The 18,585-nt window shown below is 63.4% G+C and overlaps 4 protein-coding genes across 4 annotated transcripts; all 4 read right to left on the reverse strand.

Moving 5' to 3' along the window:
• Nucleotides 1-827: 827 nt before the first annotated feature.
• LCNL1 (lipocalin-like 1) lies at nucleotides 828-3,753 on the reverse strand. The gene is made up of 6 exons (XM_010564601.1): nucleotides 3,658-3,753; nucleotides 3,221-3,360; nucleotides 2,565-2,635; nucleotides 1,786-1,896; nucleotides 1,118-1,219; nucleotides 828-853 (listed from the first exon to the last, which is right to left on the reverse strand). Exons 1-6 carry the CDS (start codon nucleotides 3,751-3,753, stop codon nucleotides 828-830), a joined length of 546 nt encoding a protein of 181 aa, XP_010562903.1.
• Nucleotides 3,754-5,560: 1,807 nt separating this feature from the next.
• Nucleotides 5,561-7,678, reverse strand: LOC104830009 (lipocalin-15-like). Its single transcript, XM_010564643.1, has 5 exons — nucleotides 7,583-7,678; nucleotides 6,828-6,967; nucleotides 6,544-6,608; nucleotides 6,143-6,256; nucleotides 5,561-5,688 (listed from the first exon to the last, which is right to left on the reverse strand). The coding sequence occupies exons 1-5, from the start codon at nucleotides 7,676-7,678 to the stop codon at nucleotides 5,561-5,563; spliced, it is 543 nt and encodes a 180-aa protein (XP_010562945.1).
• Nucleotides 7,679-8,652: 974 nt separating this feature from the next.
• Nucleotides 8,653-11,668, reverse strand: LOC104829984 (lipocalin-like). The gene is made up of 7 exons (XM_010564602.1): nucleotides 11,513-11,668; nucleotides 10,205-10,344; nucleotides 10,012-10,088; nucleotides 9,733-9,846; nucleotides 9,371-9,472; nucleotides 9,113-9,138; nucleotides 8,653-8,817 (listed from the first exon to the last, which is right to left on the reverse strand). Exons 1-6 carry the CDS (start codon nucleotides 11,609-11,611, stop codon nucleotides 9,113-9,115), a joined length of 558 nt encoding a protein of 185 aa, XP_010562904.1. The 5' UTR covers nucleotides 11,612-11,668; the 3' UTR covers nucleotides 8,653-8,817.
• A 2,871-nt stretch (nucleotides 11,669-14,539) lies between these two features.
• Nucleotides 14,540-18,567, reverse strand: C8G (complement component 8, gamma polypeptide; the record flags this gene model as incomplete). Its single annotated transcript, XM_010564644.1, has 7 exons — nucleotides 14,540-14,632; nucleotides 15,313-15,416; nucleotides 15,690-15,791; nucleotides 16,106-16,213; nucleotides 16,559-16,629; nucleotides 17,417-17,556; nucleotides 18,442-18,567. Coding segments are annotated over 7 exons (744 nt in total), but the record flags the coding sequence as incomplete, so codon positions are not given.
• Nucleotides 18,568-18,585: the final 18 nt, after the last annotated feature.

The raw sequence follows: 18,585 nt of genomic DNA on the forward strand, positions 1-18,585 counted from the left end.
CCAGGAGGACAAAAGAAGGGACCACACGCCTGAGCACCCCAGGTTCTCCCCAGACAGCTACACCAAGCTCTGGGGTAAGTTTCTGTTTATTTGGCAAAAAGGAGCAACTGCGCTGGAGGAGCAGGAGACCTGTCAGAGCCTTGACCACCGAGGTCGGAAGAGGGATGGCGGAGCAGCAGCCTGGAGCTTCAGAGTGTGGGTCTTGCATCACTCAGCAGGAGCATCCACTAGCTGGCCCACACCTCCTAGAAAACAGCCAGGAGAGGCGGGCTGAGTATTTGAGGTGAGGAGGCCAACAGAGAGGCCCAAGCAGAGCTCTCCATCAGGATCAGTGTGCTCTCTTCCAGTTCTCCCCAGCTCTGTAGGGTGAGCCATCTCCAGCAATGGATTTCTAGCTAACCCCTGCAACTGAATGTGTATCGGTGTGGTGGGAAATCACATGCCAGGGTGGACCAACAACAAACATGTTTTGCATGGTGAGACACCAACCCAGCCTCTGGCTGGTTTTGCCAGTCCACAACTCCAAGGTCCCTTTGGCAAGAGCCGGTGTCCTGGCCCTTACTGCTGGATGAACTCAGCAGCTTTCTCCACCAAACCAGTGGTTTCAGATCAAGCGCCCTTGCCCACTGCTGGGGAGCTGCACCATGGGGGTCCCCGCTGCAGAGCAGCTCCAAAAGGAATGGTCCGACCTGGGTGCAAGCTCCAGCACAGGTTCAAACAACTTGGCCCCCACAGTAATTCAAAGAGTTCATGGTGGCCCTTGCTGGGGCACCAACGGGGGCTAATTTCCAGCTGAGGAAACACTGTGTTGCACAGCAGCAACTCACCTACGCTTCATCGAGGCTGCATTCCTCTGTGAAAATAAAGAGAAAGGGTGAGTCTGGTGCTGTGGTCTGGCTAGTTCCTTTTAGCACCCAAAACAGACAACCCAGGAATGAACTTGAGCAAGGCAAAAGCCACCACGTGCCAATCCAGAGCACCTCTTGCTACCAGCACTTTCTTCTGCCAGCCCAGACCACAAAGTGGTAGCAGTGATGGGCTGAGCTGGTCCCTGCTGGCATGTCCTGGCTCCCCATATTGCCCAAGCCAGCCCAACACAGTGCTGGACAGTGCTCACCCTGGCTGGGCAGCATTGTGATCATCTCGTCAGTGAAGCTCTTCTCCCTTGCACGCTTCTTGAACAGTGCTGTGATTTTGGGGCTCACCTGCTGGGTTCTGCCTAAAGGCAAAGACATGAGTTAGCTCCAGGCTGTGGCCTGTCCCTGCATCTCTGGGGCAGCTGGTGAGTGTGCCCAGGTGAGGACAGGATGGATGACGGTCCCTGAGAGGAGGCTAGAGGCAGTGGTGGAGGTCCTGGAGGGTGGTGGTGGACAGGCACATGAGACACCCCTCCCAGGGGACAAGATGAAGCGGAGGTCCTGGCACCAGCACAGTGTCTCCTCTTTTGGTTCCCAACCCCACCGTTTCTGCCTCCCTCACAGCAGGACCCCAAGCTGTTCACCCCATTTCACCAAGCAACTTACCCAAGGCCATGTACTCCCAGCACAGTGCAGAAGCCTGAGCCCCAGCCTCCCCTGCCAGCCCCAAATCACTGCCCCTTCCCCTGCTGCGCAGGGACGCACAGCAGCCCCAGCCCCGCTCTTGCACCCCTCCCAGGGCAGGAGGGCAGTGGTGAGGCGGGGGATTCTCCCACAGGCCCCCCGACTCCTGGCCTCTTGGGACACTATGAAGCACCCTGACACCTCCCAGCTGTTCCCCCTGGTCAGCCTGCCACTGGCTACGCACTGTAGAGCCTCAGCATGCGTAAGGTCTTCCCGTCCTTCACTCTGGAGACAAAGATAACTGCGTACGTCTTGCCATCAGTATCCACCACCCGCACTGTTTTTTTGCCTCCCTCTGCAAAAGGACATGGAGGACAGCGAAAAATTAATTACGTTGTCCTGAGAACTCCCACACTGCAAAAGGACTGTAAGAGTGTGAATCAGGATGCCAGGGGCCAGGCCCACCCAGGCCCTTTCTTCTGTGTCGTGTTCCCCCCCCCCCCAAAGGGGTTTTTCCTCTTGCTAAGGCTCCTCTGAAAGCCTGGGAGAGCCCACAGATCACAGCAGAGCAGAGGGATGGGAAGGTGAACGCAGGAGGGTCTGGGGATGGTCACTGCAGACAGCGGAGTAGCCTGGCCAGTGTCAGACTAACACTTGGGCTGGGGATGGTGGGAAACCACTCTTGCTTCATCCCTTGGGAGTGTCCATCCACAGCCCCTTTGCAGACTGAACCTGCTTTTCCCAAGGGTTTAAGCTTGGTCTGAATGTGTCCTATCCCAGAGCAGCTTCCTAGAGGGAGGGAGTGTGTGGGGGTCTGCCATGTTGGTGGAACACCAGCCCTGGCACGGAGCAGCCCTGGGATGCAGCTGGCAACCGGCCGCAGAGGGATGTCCCCCCCAGGACCTCAGGAGAGGCAGGCAGGCACTCCCGAGGGCCACGTCCCCAGGGACAACCGGCTGCTTCAGACAGGGATGATAGGAAGTGCCTTTGCTCCGTTCTGGGTGCTGGGCTCTCCTGACTCACCAGAGCTGTAATATTCACCCGGGACACCTGTTTCCTTGTAGATCGACTCCCGTTTCTTACATCCCTCCGGTCTGCAAAACAGTGAAGGACACTCTGGCTGGGATGAAGTGACTCCCCTTCCCCTGGGGATGCTGGCTCTGGGGTCGCTACCCCAAACGTGGGACTTGCTGTTCAGGGATGGGTTGGTGTGGCCAGGGTGGGGGGGGACAGATGCCTCCCTTGGAGCAATGAGTGCCTGGGCTGGTAGGGCACAGTGCTGGCACCCAAGGATTGTCCTGTGGGGTCACAGCCATTCCCTTGCTCATGCTCTAAGCTTCTGGGATGAGGCTGGTCCTGCTGGGAAAGCTTTAATCGTAGGGTCCCTTATCACCCTGCTGCATCCCTGCTGGGAACAGTAGAGTGTCTCAGCATCTGTGGTGGGACCACTCCTGGCTGGTGCTGCCCTGAGCCTGCCTGGCCTGCCCTGAGGAAGGGGTCTCCACGATGCAGCTCTCCTGAGCCCCTGTTTTAAACCCTGGGGCTGGTGGTCTTGCCTCACTCCCTGCCCAGGTCTTTGGTGGGTGCTGGCTGGAGGCACCCAGGTGGAGACCCACCGGTGAAGGTCCACGGAGGAGGTCGGTCAGTGAAGCCTGTGGAGAAACGCGCTTGGCACTTACGTGGGAATTGCAAAGGAGACCTTCACGTCACCCTCCCTCAGGACTGTGATGCTGGCCATTGCCATCTTCAGCTCATCCTTCTTTTGGAGGTAGCCCTCGGAGTCGGAGGCCAGAGCAATAATGTGCCATTTCCCTGCAATCTGGTAGCAAGGGTGGGCTGTGAGTCTGGAGGAGCAGGCAGGGGCTTCCCCGTCCTCAGGGACTGAGCCAGGACACCCTTAGGCTATGGGACACGTGCATCTCCTCCAGGCACCAAAATCCCCACTGGGGCACCTACGCTGGAGCTGGGTGACTGCCCTCATCTGGGTGTGACAGCAGAGCCAGTGGTGGCTGTGGTGTCCCCTGCTGTCCCCAGTACCAAAACACCTCTCCAGTCCCCACCCTGGTGACCGGAGGCCACGCTCCCACCTTCCCTTCCCAGGGATGCCGCAGATCACCTTGCTCGTGTCCAGCCCCGCAGCCCCCAAGTTCTCAGCCTCCGCACGCAGCAAGCAGAGCAGGGCCAGCCCCAGGCTCAGTCTCACGGTCCTCATCTCGCCGCAGCCTCCTCCAGCTTCACCAGCAGGATGGAAAGCAGTGCCGGTGCTGCAGGCTTTATAGCGTCGTGCTCTCCCTCTCCTCCACCCACCCCCGCGCTGCTGCGTGCTGAGCTGCACGGATAATGCTGCTGGTGTTGGCTTGGGCAAGGTGGTGGTTTTGAAGGGTTGAAGTCACCTCAGGGTAAACAGCCTCCTGTCTTGCGGAAGAAGGGAAGTGCCTGCAAGCTCCAAGAAGGGGCTGAGAAGCGGGGTTGCAGGAGCTGTTGCACCAGTGCTGAAATTTAGGATTTTCCCGGTTTCCTTAGTTGCTCGTGAAAGAACAAAGAGCGCTTTTGTTTCCCAGCTGGCTGCCAGAGGGCTGCCGGGAGGAGTGGGGAGGTCCTTCCTGGCATGGGCTATGGCAGCACCGTCACCCCGTGACCCGTCATGAAGGGGCTCAGTGACCCATCCCTCTGGCCAGGCTGGCATCTGCCCCGAGGCTGCCGCTGGGACTGTGCCCACACTTAGGCGTCTGCACGTTGCCAGCATGACCTGACCCCACAGGGGTCACCCACCTGCTGTGGGGCACACAGGGTCCACAAAGTGGGGTGCACCCATAGCAGGGCAGGCAGAAGAAGGGGTTTGTGTCACTGTGGGAGTGTGTCCCCTCCTTCCCAGGGTGTGATGTCTCCTGTACCCTGGATCTGGCAGGCTCCTGGGGTCACAGCCCCAAAAGGGTCCGTAATGCTTACTCACAGCCCTGTGCCTGGCTAGGCACCAAGGGACCCCCACTCCAGGGCAGGGGGGCAGTGAGGGGGATAAGGGGCTGCCTCCACTCTACAGGAGGTGGAGGCAGATGGATGCTGCCCTTGGGACTCATGGCAGCATGGTCCTGCCTTGGTCAGTGGGCAGATGGGGGGGACAAAGGGGGATGGGAGACAGGCATGGGGGTCCCAGTCCTGCCGTGCATTTACCCTGGGCAGTCATGGCACAGTGCCACTCCTGCCTGGGTGGCCCTGGAGGGGGACTGAGCAAAGAACGGGGTGTCCTGGGGACGAGCTGCCTGCTGGGAGTCAGAGCCCATGCAGGCAGGGCTGGGCAACCCAGACCTGCTCCCCACGAGCCAAGGTGCATAAACCCCTGTTCATCCCAGCTCGATTCTCCCCTGCCCACATCCCTACCAGCTACCCCACTGCACCTTCTTCATCCTCTGCTCCCCATCCTCCCCATGCTGGGCGCAGCAAATAACACCACAATGGAGCCCCCCAACGCCCCTGGGGTGCTGAGAGAAAGGGTCAGATCCAGGACCGCTGGGTCAGGGTGCCTGGGGACCCTAGCAGCACCCCTGCTCCTGCCAACAAAAGCACCGAGCTCTGGTGCAGCTTCTGCACCTATTTATTTAGGAGGGTGAGGCATGATCCTGGTGCAGGGCAGTGGGTCCGGCAGAGCCTGGCTGGGGAGGACGAGACGGGGCGCCACAGAGGTGGGAGCAGAGCCCTGTTTCCACCAGGTCTGGAGGACAGATGGCCCTGGTGTTGGCCCCTACAGCTGCAGGGAGGCAGGACAGATGGACAAGCAGTTAGAGCAGGGGAAAGGCAATGTGATGCAGAGCCCCGAGGCAGGTGGGGGCCTCCCTGGGGTGCTGCGAGTCCCTGCTTAGCCGAGGCCATGCCAGGAGAGAGACCCGGCTTCCTCCAGCCACACTCACCTGATGGCCTAGGTGCACTGATCTGTTGAAAAGCAAAGAGAGGGGTGAGCATACATACCATGTGCAGTGCCCTGAGTCCCCACGCAGCGTGCCCATGCAGAAGGGCTGTGCATGTCACCCCGTGCCCTCCTGGCACTCACCTGACTTGGGCAGGATGGCCAGCATGTCCTTGGTCAGGCCCACGGTGGGGATGAGCTCTTTGAACTTCTGCAGGAGCTGGGGGCTCATGTTCTGCTCCCTCGCTGCAGCCAGACACCCAAAGCGGGGGCTAGTGAGTGTGAGGGGACCTAGCAGCGAGCCCCACACCAGGGGTCCAGCTCCCACAGGGCAGTGATAGGACCCCAGGGAAGGGCAAAGGCAAAGCCATGGGCGTGGAGGGTGGACACTGGGCAACCCACAGCTGCCCTGGGCTGGCAGCAAAGGGGCACAAGCCCCTTGGGATGAGTGACCCACCCACCTGGGGTGGTGTGGGGCAGCTGATGGGGCTGGGGGCCTGCAGCTGGACTGGGGATGAACCAGGGATATTTTTGGTGCAAGGATTCATTCACCCCAAAATTAATTCCCTGGGTGCCAGGACATTGGGTGCTGACATTGGCGTCCCTGGGAGGTGGTGGGGACCCCAGCCCCTGTCCCCTGCTGGTGCCCGTATCCCTCCCCAGGGAGCCGTGGGTGCCCGTCCCCAGTCCTGACACCCACTGAGGAGCTGCAGTGCGGTGCTGGGCTCCTGCCTACTCTGCTGGAGCTCGTGCACGATGGCGTAGCAGCTGTAGTCCGTCTCCATCACACGCAGGTCTCTCTTCTCTAGTGCTGCTAAAGGACCCCAGACAGTGCCCGGTTGGGCAACATGGCACAGCCTGAGCACCTTGGTGGCCCATGCTGGGGCTCACGGCTCAGGGCCTGAGCCCCAGATTTGCCTGAGGTGGGTATGAGAAAGGAACCCCTGTGCGATCTGGCAGAGCCGCAGCATGACCTCTTGCTGAGCAATGGAGGAAGAGGGGCCAAACCCGCCTCCCACTGCTCCCTGGGCATGGGGGACCAGTGATACCCACCCTCCATTTCAGGGTGTCCATGGGTCCGTTCCCCCCATCCACACATACCCATGTAGTGCCCTGCCTGCCCGCTTCGCTGGAAGAGCAGCTCAAACTTTTGGCATCTGTCCAGCCTAAAGAGGGAAAATAGAAACACCAAACATGACTGGACGCCACGTGGGAGGCCAGCGGGGCGGTGGGGCAGGGGGGAGCCCAGCCCACCCAGGGGATGTGCCAGGGCACAGGCAGGACCAGGCGCTGGCAGGGCAGCAGGTCCGTGGGAGGGTGTTCCCTTGGTGGGGAGGGGAGTCCTCTTGCCCAACTGGGACAAGGCGAGCATGATGGGCACTCACAGGGGCCAGACAAGCTTCATAGCCAGGTCCCCCTCCGGCGTGAAGCTGATGGTGGCGATGGACGACTTCATCCTGTCCTTCATCTTCAGGAACACAGAGCAGTTGGAAACGGCAGCTGCGACATGCCACATCCCTGCAAACTGCAGCAGGACATCACTAGTGGGGTTTGGGGAAAGCCATGGGGACCTGCCACCTGCCAGGGGGACCTGCCACCCACCATAGAGGACCTGCCAGCCTGCAGTGGGGGACCTGCCACCTTCTGTGGGAACTTGCTACCCTCTGTGGGGACCTGCCAGCCTATGGTGGGGAACCTGCCACCCACCACGGGGGACCTGACAGACCATTGTAGGAACCTGCCAGCCAGCAGTGGGGGAACTGCCACCCTCTGTGGGGACCAGCCAGCCTAACATGGGGACCTGCCACCCACCTGTGTGCAGGACACCCTGCCCCGCCCCGTGCCAGGAGGGCAGGCGCAGGGTCTGGCCCATGTTCGCTGGGGAAGCACTGCACAGTTGGGGGCATCATGGCCCCGGGTGTTCGTGTCCCTGCAGCAGGGCCACCACTGGGTCTGGCCACAGTGGGCAGGAGCTGGCCAGGACTAACCCAGTTTTGCGCAGGCATTCATGCTCTCACGGAAGCTGCCCAGGGTGCCTGGGGGTGCCCAGCCGTGCCCGGGGATGCAGCATGGGCACCCTGCCCCAGCCAGCCCCTCCAGCCCATGCAGGACCAGCCGGGAGGGCACCCTGTGCCATTACCTTTTCGATGTTGAAGCCCGGCTGCACAGGGACCTCGGCCCCTGCCTGCAGCAGGCAGAGCAGAGCCAGCGCCAGGCTCAGCAGCACCGCCGTCATCCTTGCTCCGGGGGCTAGATGCAGGCAGGAGAAGCTGCACAGACCTGCCTCTTCCTGCACCCACTTTTATAGCCCCCACCACTGGCAACAACCCCTGCCCGCCCTGGCTTTATGCAACAGGTTACACAAGAGAAGGAATAATTGTACCCGTGTTAGGTGACAGCGTTGGCCCCTTCCCCCTTTAATTGCCCAGTCCCAGATGAATGCAGCCTTGTGTGAGACCCAGCCTGGAGCACGTTGGGGACCAGGCGATGCCCCATGCCCGGTGCCATGTTGGGGGAAGGGAATAAAGTTGCCCCAGTGCCCCCCTCCTTGCTGTTGCCCACTGGCCCCAGGGTCTGACAGGGCTGGGATGGATCCTGCCTCAAGGAGGAGGACAGCTGGGCCAGTGTTTTAGCCCAGGGTTGAGCCACAGCCTGGTGCCCCCCAGAAGGGGTTGTGCCTTCCCAGGCTGCTGGCAGCAGGCACAGCCCCTGCTCCCAGAGATGGTCTGGGCTCATGGTGTGGAGAGCAGGCAGGCAGCGAGGGCTGAGCCATGTCCAGCACTCACTGCCATCACTCTGGTTCACGTCCATCCTTCCCAAAATTTTTGGAGACACCCCCCCTGCAATTGCCCATCACCCCATCCCCACGCTGCCAGCCTGCTCCTCAGCAGGGAAACTGAGTCTGTGAGGCTGGGGTAGCCCAAGGTGCTGGACGGGGCAGATGGGAGCAGATCCCGCCAGCAAATCCCAGCCCCAGGGTTCCCTTCTCCCTGGATGGGGCAGGTTTGGTGGCCAGGCGGCACCATGGCATGGGGTTGCAAGTGCACAGGGGGTCCCACCCTGGCGGCCCCATAGCCAGGAACTGAGATCAGCCCTGACCTCTGGCACCAGCCCCAGCCTGGCCCACTGCCACCAGACGTGCTTCCCCCTCCCCATCACCCTATTGGGGCTCCCCCCCGCGATGACCCAGCAGACAAGGGCAGGGGGCTGGTTTTATACGGGCTTTAATGGGGACAGGGATACAGGTGTGGGGTGTGAAGGCAGGGAGCAAAGGCTGCTGCGGTGCTGGGGATGCGCTGGGGACAGGACGAGACAGGACAGCCACCAGCTCACGGTGCTCTCGGGGCTCTGGCTGGCAGCAGCTGGTGGGTCTGCCTGGAAGAGATGGAGGGGCGAGGGCGGCTGAGCTGGGGAGATGGGGGAGGACATCAGCCCTGCCAGCCCTGCACTGAGTGGGTGGGCACCCACCACCCAGGGCCTCAGGCAACGAAAGAGCCACCCTATGGGGACAGGCTGGGGGATCCCCGCCAGGGGTAAGGGGGACCCCAGCAAGAGGAGCAGCCTGGGGTGGCCGGGAAGGGGATGGGGACTCTGTGGGGTGGAGCGGCTCTGAGCACCCCCCGTACCCTCTCGCAGGGCTGGTCTGAGCCCCAGCAAAGGCAGGACTCACCTAGGCAGCATCTGCCATGCATTTGTCTGCAGGAGGAAGAAAAGCGGTGATCAGCTCCTCCAGGGGCTGGGGGACCACTGCCCCTCCCCCCCCAGGGACCCTACATGGGGTCACCCCATTGCTGGCCCTGTGCTGGCCCCACAGGGAGGCAGGGATAAGCCAGGAGGGTCTCCTCCCTCTCAGCCCCCCATGGTACCTCACCCCCTGCTCCCCAGTGCCCCCCCCGTGCCCCCAGCCTCTCCCACTGCCTGTGCTCACCCGTCCGAGGCAGGATGAGGATCTCTTCATCCGTCAGGCCCTGCTCCCTGGAGAACTGGGTGAACCTCTCCAGGCGCTCGGGACTGAGTTCCATCGTCCGGCCTGCAGCCAAGAGCAGGGTGAGAGGCAGCCCCCCCCACTGCACCCCTCAGTGAGGGGTCACGCTGCCCTGGGGCATGGGCAGCCCATCAAGGGACAGGTTCCCCAGGAAGGGGGTCCTGACCCAGCCATCCCATGGGTCACCCCAGCTTGGGAGATGCTGCTGCCCTTCTTCCATAGGAGAGATCCCCCACAGAGCACATCCCGGAGGGTCCCAGGGTGGTGGTGGGGTGGGTGGCACAGGGGTCCTGGGGCAGACGTACTGTAGAGCAGCACCATGGTGGAGGAGCCGGTGCTCTTGGAGATCTGGGTGGCCACCAAGGCATACTCCTCGTAGTTGGTCTCCACCACACGGATGTCGTGCTTGCTGCCCCAGCCTGTGGGAGACAGGGAGGGCACTGCTCAGCCCCGGGCACCGAGCCAGCCCTGAGGTGCTCTGGCGAGCGTAGGAGCAGGGATACACAACAGCAAGGATGGGCTGAGAGCTGTGGGCACATCAGGAGCTGCCCCGCAGGAGGATGGGCTGGGAGCCGGGCACTCACGTGGGCTGCTGTAGCTGAACCGCCCCGGCTGCTCCGTCTTAATGTAAAGGCTGTTCCTCTTCTCGCACTGGTCACCCCTGCAGCACGAGGACATCAGAGGGGCTGGGGGGGATGCTCCAGCCCACACATAGCCCCAGGCATGGCACCATGGGGGAGCACCCCCTGCTTGCCCACCCCATCCCCATGCCCGTACTTGGGGTAGGTGGAGGTGACCTCCAGGTTCCCATCTGCAGTGACGGAGATGACTGTGGTGCACATCTTCATCAGGTGCTTCTTCTCCTTGAACCAGTTGGAGTTGGACGCCAGGCCGATGCTGTACCATCTCCCCGTGAGCTGCACACAACCTCCACTCAGTCGCCAGCCAGGCACAGACCCCATCTCGCCCCTTGGCCACCTGCCAGCCCCAGGCCAGGCCACTTCCCCCTCTCCTGACAGCCTGCACTCCATGGCAGGATGGCATCCTGGGGTCCTCATCCCCCAGGGAACTACTACAGCTCTCAGCATCCACAAAACCCAGTGTCCAGGAGAGCCCTGGTTTACAACATGCCCTTTGCTGCCTGGCACTTGGGGTATTTCCTTCCTCTTCGCCCCAAGCCCGCGGAGGGGTGACAGGACTGCCTGGCTCTGAGATGCCATTTCCATCCATCTGCAGGCACGAGGAGGCGTCAGGACCCTGGGGCCAGCAGAGCTCATCCCAGCCCGGTCCCTGGGGCTACCCAGCTTGGCGCACCCAGAGGGGAACTGTTGGCCTTGGAGATGGGCTGTGCTGGGACCACCCTTGCAGACCATGCCAGACCTCCATCCTTGCACAACATGCCTCCATCCCCATCACCTCCCTGGGGTGACTGTGTCCCCCAGGACCCCTCTGGGGGCTCCCTGGAGGACCAGGCAGCATGGCCCCTGCCCTGGCTCAGTGGGACCCCAGTGCTGTGGGGCCAGGCCCCCCAACGTGCAGCCAGGCTGGGCCTGTCCTGCTCTGGGTCCTGCCCATCATGGGGGGAGGAAGGGGAGTGCAAGCACCCCGAGCCTGCCAGCACCCAGGGGCTGGGAGGGCAGAGGGGTGTGGGGGACACCCCAGCACAGCAGCCCTTGTTTTTTTGGGACTCTGGGTTGGAGGGGTGGGATCCGTGTTGGGGAGGGGGGTCCATGGCCCATCTTCGCGCTGCCTGCCAATCTGAGCTTGCTTTTCTCAGTCCCCCCTATAAAATCCCTCTGCAGCTATACCCACAGCACAGGAGATGGCGTGGCTCCACACCTACTCGGTCCTGCCCCACAGACTGGAGCCTGGACCCTGCACCCCCTCCAGAGCCACTAAACCCAGGCCCCGGGGGCTCCCCAGGGACAGGGGGCTGCGGGTGCACCCGCCACCCTGCCCCTCCCAGTGCCAGGGCCAGCCTGGTCCCAAATCCACCTGCAACACCATCTCCGCACATTTTCAGGGTGAGGAACCCCCGAAAGACCCCAAACCCCCACGGAGGTGATGCCGGCCGGGCTGGGTCACCTTGTCCTGCTGGAAGTCGGTTTGCACGGGAACGCTGTCCTGTGCATGCAGTGCCCCGAGCAGGACCAGCCCCAGGACTCCGAGCAGCGTGGCGTGCATGTCTCTCGCCGAGCCAAGCTGAGCCGAGCCGAGCGAGAAGAGCAGGCAGAATGCTGCAGTGCCGGAGAGTCAGGCAAGCCCCTATTTATGGGCAGGCTGTGTGGTGGCCCCAGGGGGGGCCAGCCCTGCCTCCCCCCCCTTGCCGTTATGCAAGCAGGGGCGAGCGCCGAAGCCAAAGGGCAGGCAGGGGAACCTGCAAATGTTTCCCTCCTGTTGATATGACATGTTTGCTTTGGGGTGCCAAACTGCTCTGCAGCAAAAATACAGCTTGCAGCCAGCGCGGCAGCCGTCCCTGCCCCCAGCGCTGCAGAGCCAGGGGCCAATGCAGGCAGCTGGGGCTGCCCACAGGCATGGGCAGGGGGCCAGGACTAGGGGCCAGGGCTTGCTGGCTGCCCCATCCTTGCAGGATGGTATCACTCAGACTCAGAGAGGGGCCCAGATGAGGTGGAGGGAATGTCAAGTGCCTGCCAGGTCCTGGCCCAACCCATGGGACTCATGGGCACCTTTGGGTGCTCCTGCAGGACCCCCTGCCTTGCCCTGACCCAAGTCCCTGCATCACCCAAGGAAGCATCTCAGCTGGCCCCGCCACCCGTCCGGGTGTGTCCCACCACGGTGCAGCTCTGGTGCACGCCGATGGCGAGCTGGGGGGCTGGGGGTGTTGGGAGGAAGCCAGACCCCAGCTTCAGGCAGCCCCGATGCCCAGCTCCCTGGGGACCAGCACGCAGCCAGATGGACACCCAGTGCTTCATCCACCCCATGCCACCTTAAGCCCTTTGCCAAGAGGGGCTGGGAGACATCCTCTCCCTTGGTTTGGTGTCACCAGCAGATGCCGAGCTGCCCCCCCTTAATTTGGGGACACCCTGAGCACCCACAGGTTAAGGGCTGGGGATGAACACTGGGTGTTAGCAGCAGCACCCGTGAGTCTGGCACAGGTTGGGCAGGGCTGGCGGTGCCGGGCAGAGCATCAGCCCGGCGGCTCTCCCTGTGGCACGGCCCTGCCAAGGAACTTTATGTAAGGAGCATGTTTTCGCAACAGCTGGTTTTTTCCTCTGGCAGCCCACCGTGCCCGCCCACCCCAGCACATTCCCTTCCCTGCACCCAGCTGCGAGCCTGGCCTGCCCCTGCACACCACACGCCAGGGGCCAGGCCGGCCCCAGCTCTGCGGATTTATGAAAACAAAACAAAAGCTGAGCTGGGCAGGACCAAGCATCACGAGAGCCTGGCTGGGGCCCCTACGCACGCTGGGCTGCGGGCTCAGCCTCTGTCTGAGCCCACCCTTGAGGTGCAGGGTGCCAGGAGGAGCTCTCTCCATCGGGCATCAGAGGCACAGAGCACCCATGGGTGTTCCTGTGGTTTTGTGCTGGGGCAGGGACACAAAGCCCCCCTGCTACCCGGGTATCCCTGGCTCCCTGCCCTGCCCTGCCCAGCAGCAGGATGGGCTGCCCAGGTGGTGCCCACTCTCCCAGCTCTTCTGGGGGTGGCAAAGCTGGGGGCCGGCCCAAGGAGCTGGGTGACAAAGCTGGAGCATGGAGGCATGTGGGGGCACACATGGGCACCACCGGTAGCGTGGGGCAGGCTGAGCCCACTGCTGGGGCTGGGGGGCATGGGGATGACGGAGGTACCTGGGCTGTGGATCACCGTGGTGCCTGGACGCAGACCCTTAGGCACAACCCGGGCGTTTGCACCCCAGAAATGGGTTCACACCAGATAAACGCGGGCTGGGCTGAGCCAGGCTCCAGGGCACAAGGGGGGTCTTTGGGGACCAGCCCAGCTCCCCAGGGCAGGGAGGCAAGTCTCCCCTCGCCTCCCATCGCCCTGCCACAGCCCCACCATAGTGCAGCCACTTCTGGGGTGCAGGTGGGTGCAGGGCAGAAAGTGAGCTGGATCCATAACACCCCGACTCTGCCAGGCTCAACCAGGCGGCCTGGAGGGCCTGCGAGCGTGGCCAGACATGACTGCCCCACATGTGGGCAGCGGGGACAGGGGCTGGCTTCGGGCAAGTCACGTGGCAGAGCCTTACATAAGTCCCTGATAAACAACATGTGTTACCAGTTTCCACTAAGATTGCAAAATGCTGGCGCTGGGGGCAGAGGGCTGCTCACCGCCCCAGGGGCTGCGGGGTGGCCAGGGCACCGCAGCAGCCTGCTGCTGGGGGCTGCTCCCCATCCCCTCCCACCACCCAGCCTGCGCTGGGGAATTGGCACCACTCACCCAAAACATCCTGGCCCAGGCGCGTGGCAGGACAGCCTCAGCCAGGCTGGACACGCAGGGGAGAGTGGTCCTGCAAGGCGCTGCAGCCCCTCTCCCTTGGTTGCACCCCTGGTCCAAGCCCCCATAGCCCCCGCAGCATGCTCGGAGCGTGCAAAGGACATCCCCTGCCTGGCTTTCCAGCTGGGTGCTGGCTGTACAGGCAGGCTTTGGGAAGCCCTTACAGGCAGGGGTCTGGCCCAGGCAGCAGCCCTTTGCGGAATGCAGTCCGCAGGGCTAGGACAGGGGAACAGGGTGTTTCACTGCCTCAGAGGCCCTGGGGACCAGCAGGACCACTGGGGGCCAAGGCTTCCTCCTCTGGGGTCCCTGAGGGATCTCCTGGTTTGTCCTGGGGGAAGGGCTGATGCTGCACCGGTCCCCAGCACCCCCCAAACCCATGCGGCCCCACAGCACCAGGCACAGTGCTTTTCCCCACACTGTGCTGGGCACTCAGGGCTTTCTCTCACTCACCAGGCAAACTCACGTGCACTACAGCACCCAAGAGTGAATCGGGAACTGCCCCCATGGTTGGGTTGAGGCTCAGGGAGAGGATGATGGAGCTGCGTGGTGGGGGCTGCATGGCCCCCCCAGGACCCCCCCCGGCACGCCCTGGGCTGGGAGCATGGTGCCAGGGCACCAGCAGTCCAGGGGTGGAGGCAGCGCTGGCCTTGCTCGGGCAGATCAAGGGGTGACAGACCTTTCTCTGAGGCATTTATTGGGGTGTTGCTGGCTGCTGCAGGACACCAGGGCATAGAGCAGAAGGGTGACACAAAGCTGCAGGGGTACAAGACAAGGACAGGCACAGGTGCCAGTGCAGCTGGAGGAGCCCACAAGCTCTGGGGCTGGCTCCAGGGCTGTGGAGCAGCAGCAGGGTCTAGCCAAACCCCAGCTAAGTCCTGCATGGCTATGGATGGCTGGATGAGGCAAGGGCCGAGCTCTGGGGACCTCCTGGCAACACCGTCTGCACCTACAGCTTTGTTTCTGGAAGGGAAAGAGAAGTGCTGAGGGGCTAGGGAGATGTCCAAGCCCAGCACCAGGGCTGGAGACCCACCTCTGCCTCCCTCAGCACCAATGACAAGTGATGGAGCTGTCCCCGGGGACCCCAGCCCTCACCCCAGGGTGTCTCTGTCCCAGGTCACACCATCCCAGACCAGCCCTCACCCCGGCAAACACCAATATAGACCCCACTAAGCCCAGCCTGACCCTTGTAGGGGGCAAATGGGGCTTGGCTTAGCCAGGGTGCACCTGATGCCCATCCTGGGTGATGGTCTGCCACCTCCTCGCCCCACACAAGGGCATGGAGGGACCTGTCCTACATGATGGTCTGGCATGGATCCCTCATGCCAGACCACCTCCCCTGCGCTCCTGGGGCAGGACCACTCGGCTGTGGTGTGGTGTGGGTCCAGCCTGGCATGCCCAGCCCACAGCAAGGGCAAGGAGAGCTGCTGCGGTGCCTGGCCTGGGACTAAGCCCAGCGCATGGTGGGGACCCAGCGCATCACCTGGGATCCACAACTCACCATCAAGGACGTGAAACTCATCCGCAGAGTCACAAAACCCTGCAAAAGAGAGAGCCTGGGTACTCATAACCCCCAGACTGTGCACCCGGGGGACACTGCGGGGCACAGTCCTGTCCTTTCATCTTTGTCCCTGGGGTGGCAGCAGCATGGGGACAGACCCCACACATTGCCCTGCTGTGGGTGACACAGGGCCACAAACTGCTCAAACCCCCTCCCCATGCTGGAGGGCCCCAGCCCCCACTGCCAGGCCCCTCCTGGGTGCAGCCCCCTCCACAGGTGCCCTCTGCTCCCAGGGGACCGTGTGCCACCCACCATATGTGGGGAAGTAGTAGGTCATGTCTTCACTCAGACCCACAGCCCTGACACGTTGCTCAAACTTGTCCATGATGGCATCGCTGACCCGGCTGGTCCGTCCTGCGGGGGGAGGGAGACGCCATCAGCAGCCTCGAGCCCTGCCTGTCCTTGCCCCAAAGCTCCCTGTGCCACCCACAGCAAAGCTCCTGGCCAAGGGCTCTTTCAGCTCAGAAAGCCGGTTCCCAGATCGGCCCCCCCTGCAGCGTTTGAGGACAAAACTCTCCATTTGGGCACCGGGCCCCATGGGGAGACCCCATCCCCTATGTCTGGGTCCTCTGGGGCTCTGGCAGGCAGCCCCAGAGCCCAGCACAGGTTTCCCACCCTGCTGCTGCCCCCGTCCTTCATCTGCCACAAGCCCCCGGGTGCTGACCCACCATAGAGCTTGACGGAGATGCTCTGGCCCTTCTGGTAATAGAGGATGGCGTAGCTGCTGTGGTCTGTCTCGCCCACCACCATGTCCACCTTGCTGCCATAGCCATGGCCTGGGGAAAGACAGTTGTGGCAGAGGGCAGCCCCAGTTAGTCCTAGTTAAGCCCAGTTAGCCCCTGGACCTAATTTCACCAGGAGTGGGGTATACAAGGGGTGAAAATCAGGGCCAGAGTGGGTGCAGCCCCACAGGGTGCCATTCTTCACCAGCTGGTGCCAGCCCATGGTGCTGCCTGTGATGGCATCCAGCACTGGGGTACTTTGAGACCCCAGAGGTGGGATACTGGGAGGGCACTGGGAGGGAGGACACCAGTACCAAAGCCCCGCCAAGAGCAGGAGTGGGGGGCTCCAGCGCTTTGGTCCCTGCAGCCCCCCTGCCACCCCAGCCAGGCCTCCCTCACCCTTCAGGAGGAAGCGTCCGTGGGCCTGGGCAGGGAGGTACCGCTGCTTGATTTCCCAGCACATCCCATCCCTGTATGGGGAGAGGAGGAGGTTGTTGGCACAGGCTGGGGAGGATCCAGCCCAGGTCCCTGCCCGCCCCACTTGCCAGGGCACATATGGGACCTGTTTCCTTGGGACTTTTCTCCCCAGGGAGATGCTGCAAAGGGGTGTCCCAGAGCCCCATGGAGACACAGTGAGAGATGCAGAGCCCAAAAACCTGCTGAGTCTGAGGAGTTCTTGCCCCCTCCCTGCAGCTCTGAGCCTGGCTCAGCCCCTCAGACCCCCCCGGGCCGAGGTAAAGTGCCCAAGGATGTGCTGAAGATCCCCCTCCTCAGCCATGCTGTCGCTGGGGTGGCCTGAGAGCCTGTCCCTGGCTGGGTGGCCATGGACTGACCACGTGCTTGCTCAGTGCCTCAGTTTCCCCAGCCTGGCTGCCCCCCACCCTGCCCAGCCTGGGCAGCCCAAGCCCACCCCAGACTGGTGGCTGTGAGGGTGGCAGAGTGCCAGCCTGCCGTGGCCAGGGCTTCTACCACAAAACATCCTAGAGGAGATCCCACCCACACTTTGCTCCAGGGCAGCTCTATCCTCCTTGGAGCCCATGGCCGGGGCACTGGCCCTGCTCTGACCTGCCTGCAGTGTCCCTGTCCCACCCAGCGTCCCCCGTCCCCATCCCAGGGCACTGGCCCTGCTCTGACCTGCCTGCGGCGTCCCTGTCCCACCCAGGGTCCCCCATCCCAGGGCAACAGCCCTGCTCCGACCTGCCTGCAGCGTCCCCGTCCCTGTCCCTGCCTGCGGCCTCAGTGGCTGACATCACTCACAGCTTCCTGAAGGTGCTGATGGCCAGGCTCTGCCCGTCCGGGACGGTCACTGTCACTGCTGTGGCCTCCAGCTGGTGGCTGTGCTCTGCCAGGTAGCTGCAGCGGGAGGCCATGCTGACCAGGAACCACCTCCCTGCGAGCTGCATGGCACAGGGGTGGCACGGTCTTACCGGGCCACTGCCTCAAGGGGCCACCACCCTGCTGCCCTGGGCACCCACCACCCCAAGCACCCTTCTTTTGTGCTGTCTCCCCTCACCTGGCACCTCTGCCCACAGCCTGGCCCCTTGGTGTGCCAACAGGGCACCACTGCCCTTGTTCGGGAGCTGGTGGGTGGGACAGAGCAGGACAGATAGGAGCCTGGCACAGGGACAGGCTGGAGCAGGGGGGCTGTGGGGAAGGGGTGCCCGAGGCATGTGCCCGTGCCTCACACTGCCAGCCAGGCTGCAAGCACCCCAGTGCAGCCCTGGGTGTGTGGTGTGCAAGCACTCCTCCGCTCCCACGCCCAGACCCCGTGGCCCCAGCTCGGACCACCTGGCAGAGCCCCAAGCTCAACCCCAGCCCTGGCTGGGGGCCATGCCCAGCACCGCGGCAGGGCGCGAGTGCCAAACCCAAGACTGAGAATGGCTGCACCGTCCCCCGGGCTGAGGATAGAGGTGGCTGCAGGAGCTGGGGGGCTGGCTGGACGGCAGCCGGCCAGTTTGGGGGTCCCTGGCAAGGCTTCGGCCCCCGTGCCTGCCTTGTGGGGCAGCTCTGTGGGCAGCGCTCGGGGGCTGAGCTGGGCTCCTGTGGCCCCCACTGTGGCATGGGGTCGCGCCGGGGGGCTCGGGCTGGGGGACAGGCTGCAAGGGCAGGTCTGGGGGATGACGATGCTGCGGGCCAGGGGAATGCTGTGGGGTCAGAGCTGGAGGGGGACACGCAGGGGGACAGGCTGCAGCCCCTGGGGCCCCGAGCGCGAGGCTGTGCCCCCAGCCCCGGTGCGGGGGACGGACGGGTGCCCACAGACCCGCCCGGCCCCGGCCCCTCACCTGGGGGAGGCCGAGCTCCTCCTGAGCCGCCACCTTCTCCAAGGGGCTCTGGGGAGGGGGCGGCCGCCGCCGCCGCGCCGGCCCCTGCCCCAGCCCCGGCGGGGCCGTCAGGAGCAGGCTGAGAAGCAGGAGGGTGCCCAGGGC

This window comes from Haliaeetus leucocephalus, unplaced genomic scaffold (genome assembly GCF_000737465.1).
Source record: "Haliaeetus leucocephalus isolate CR32 unplaced genomic scaffold, Haliaeetus_leucocephalus-4.0 Scaffold183, whole genome shotgun sequence".
NCBI lineage: Eukaryota > Metazoa > Chordata > Aves > Accipitriformes > Accipitridae > Haliaeetus > Haliaeetus leucocephalus.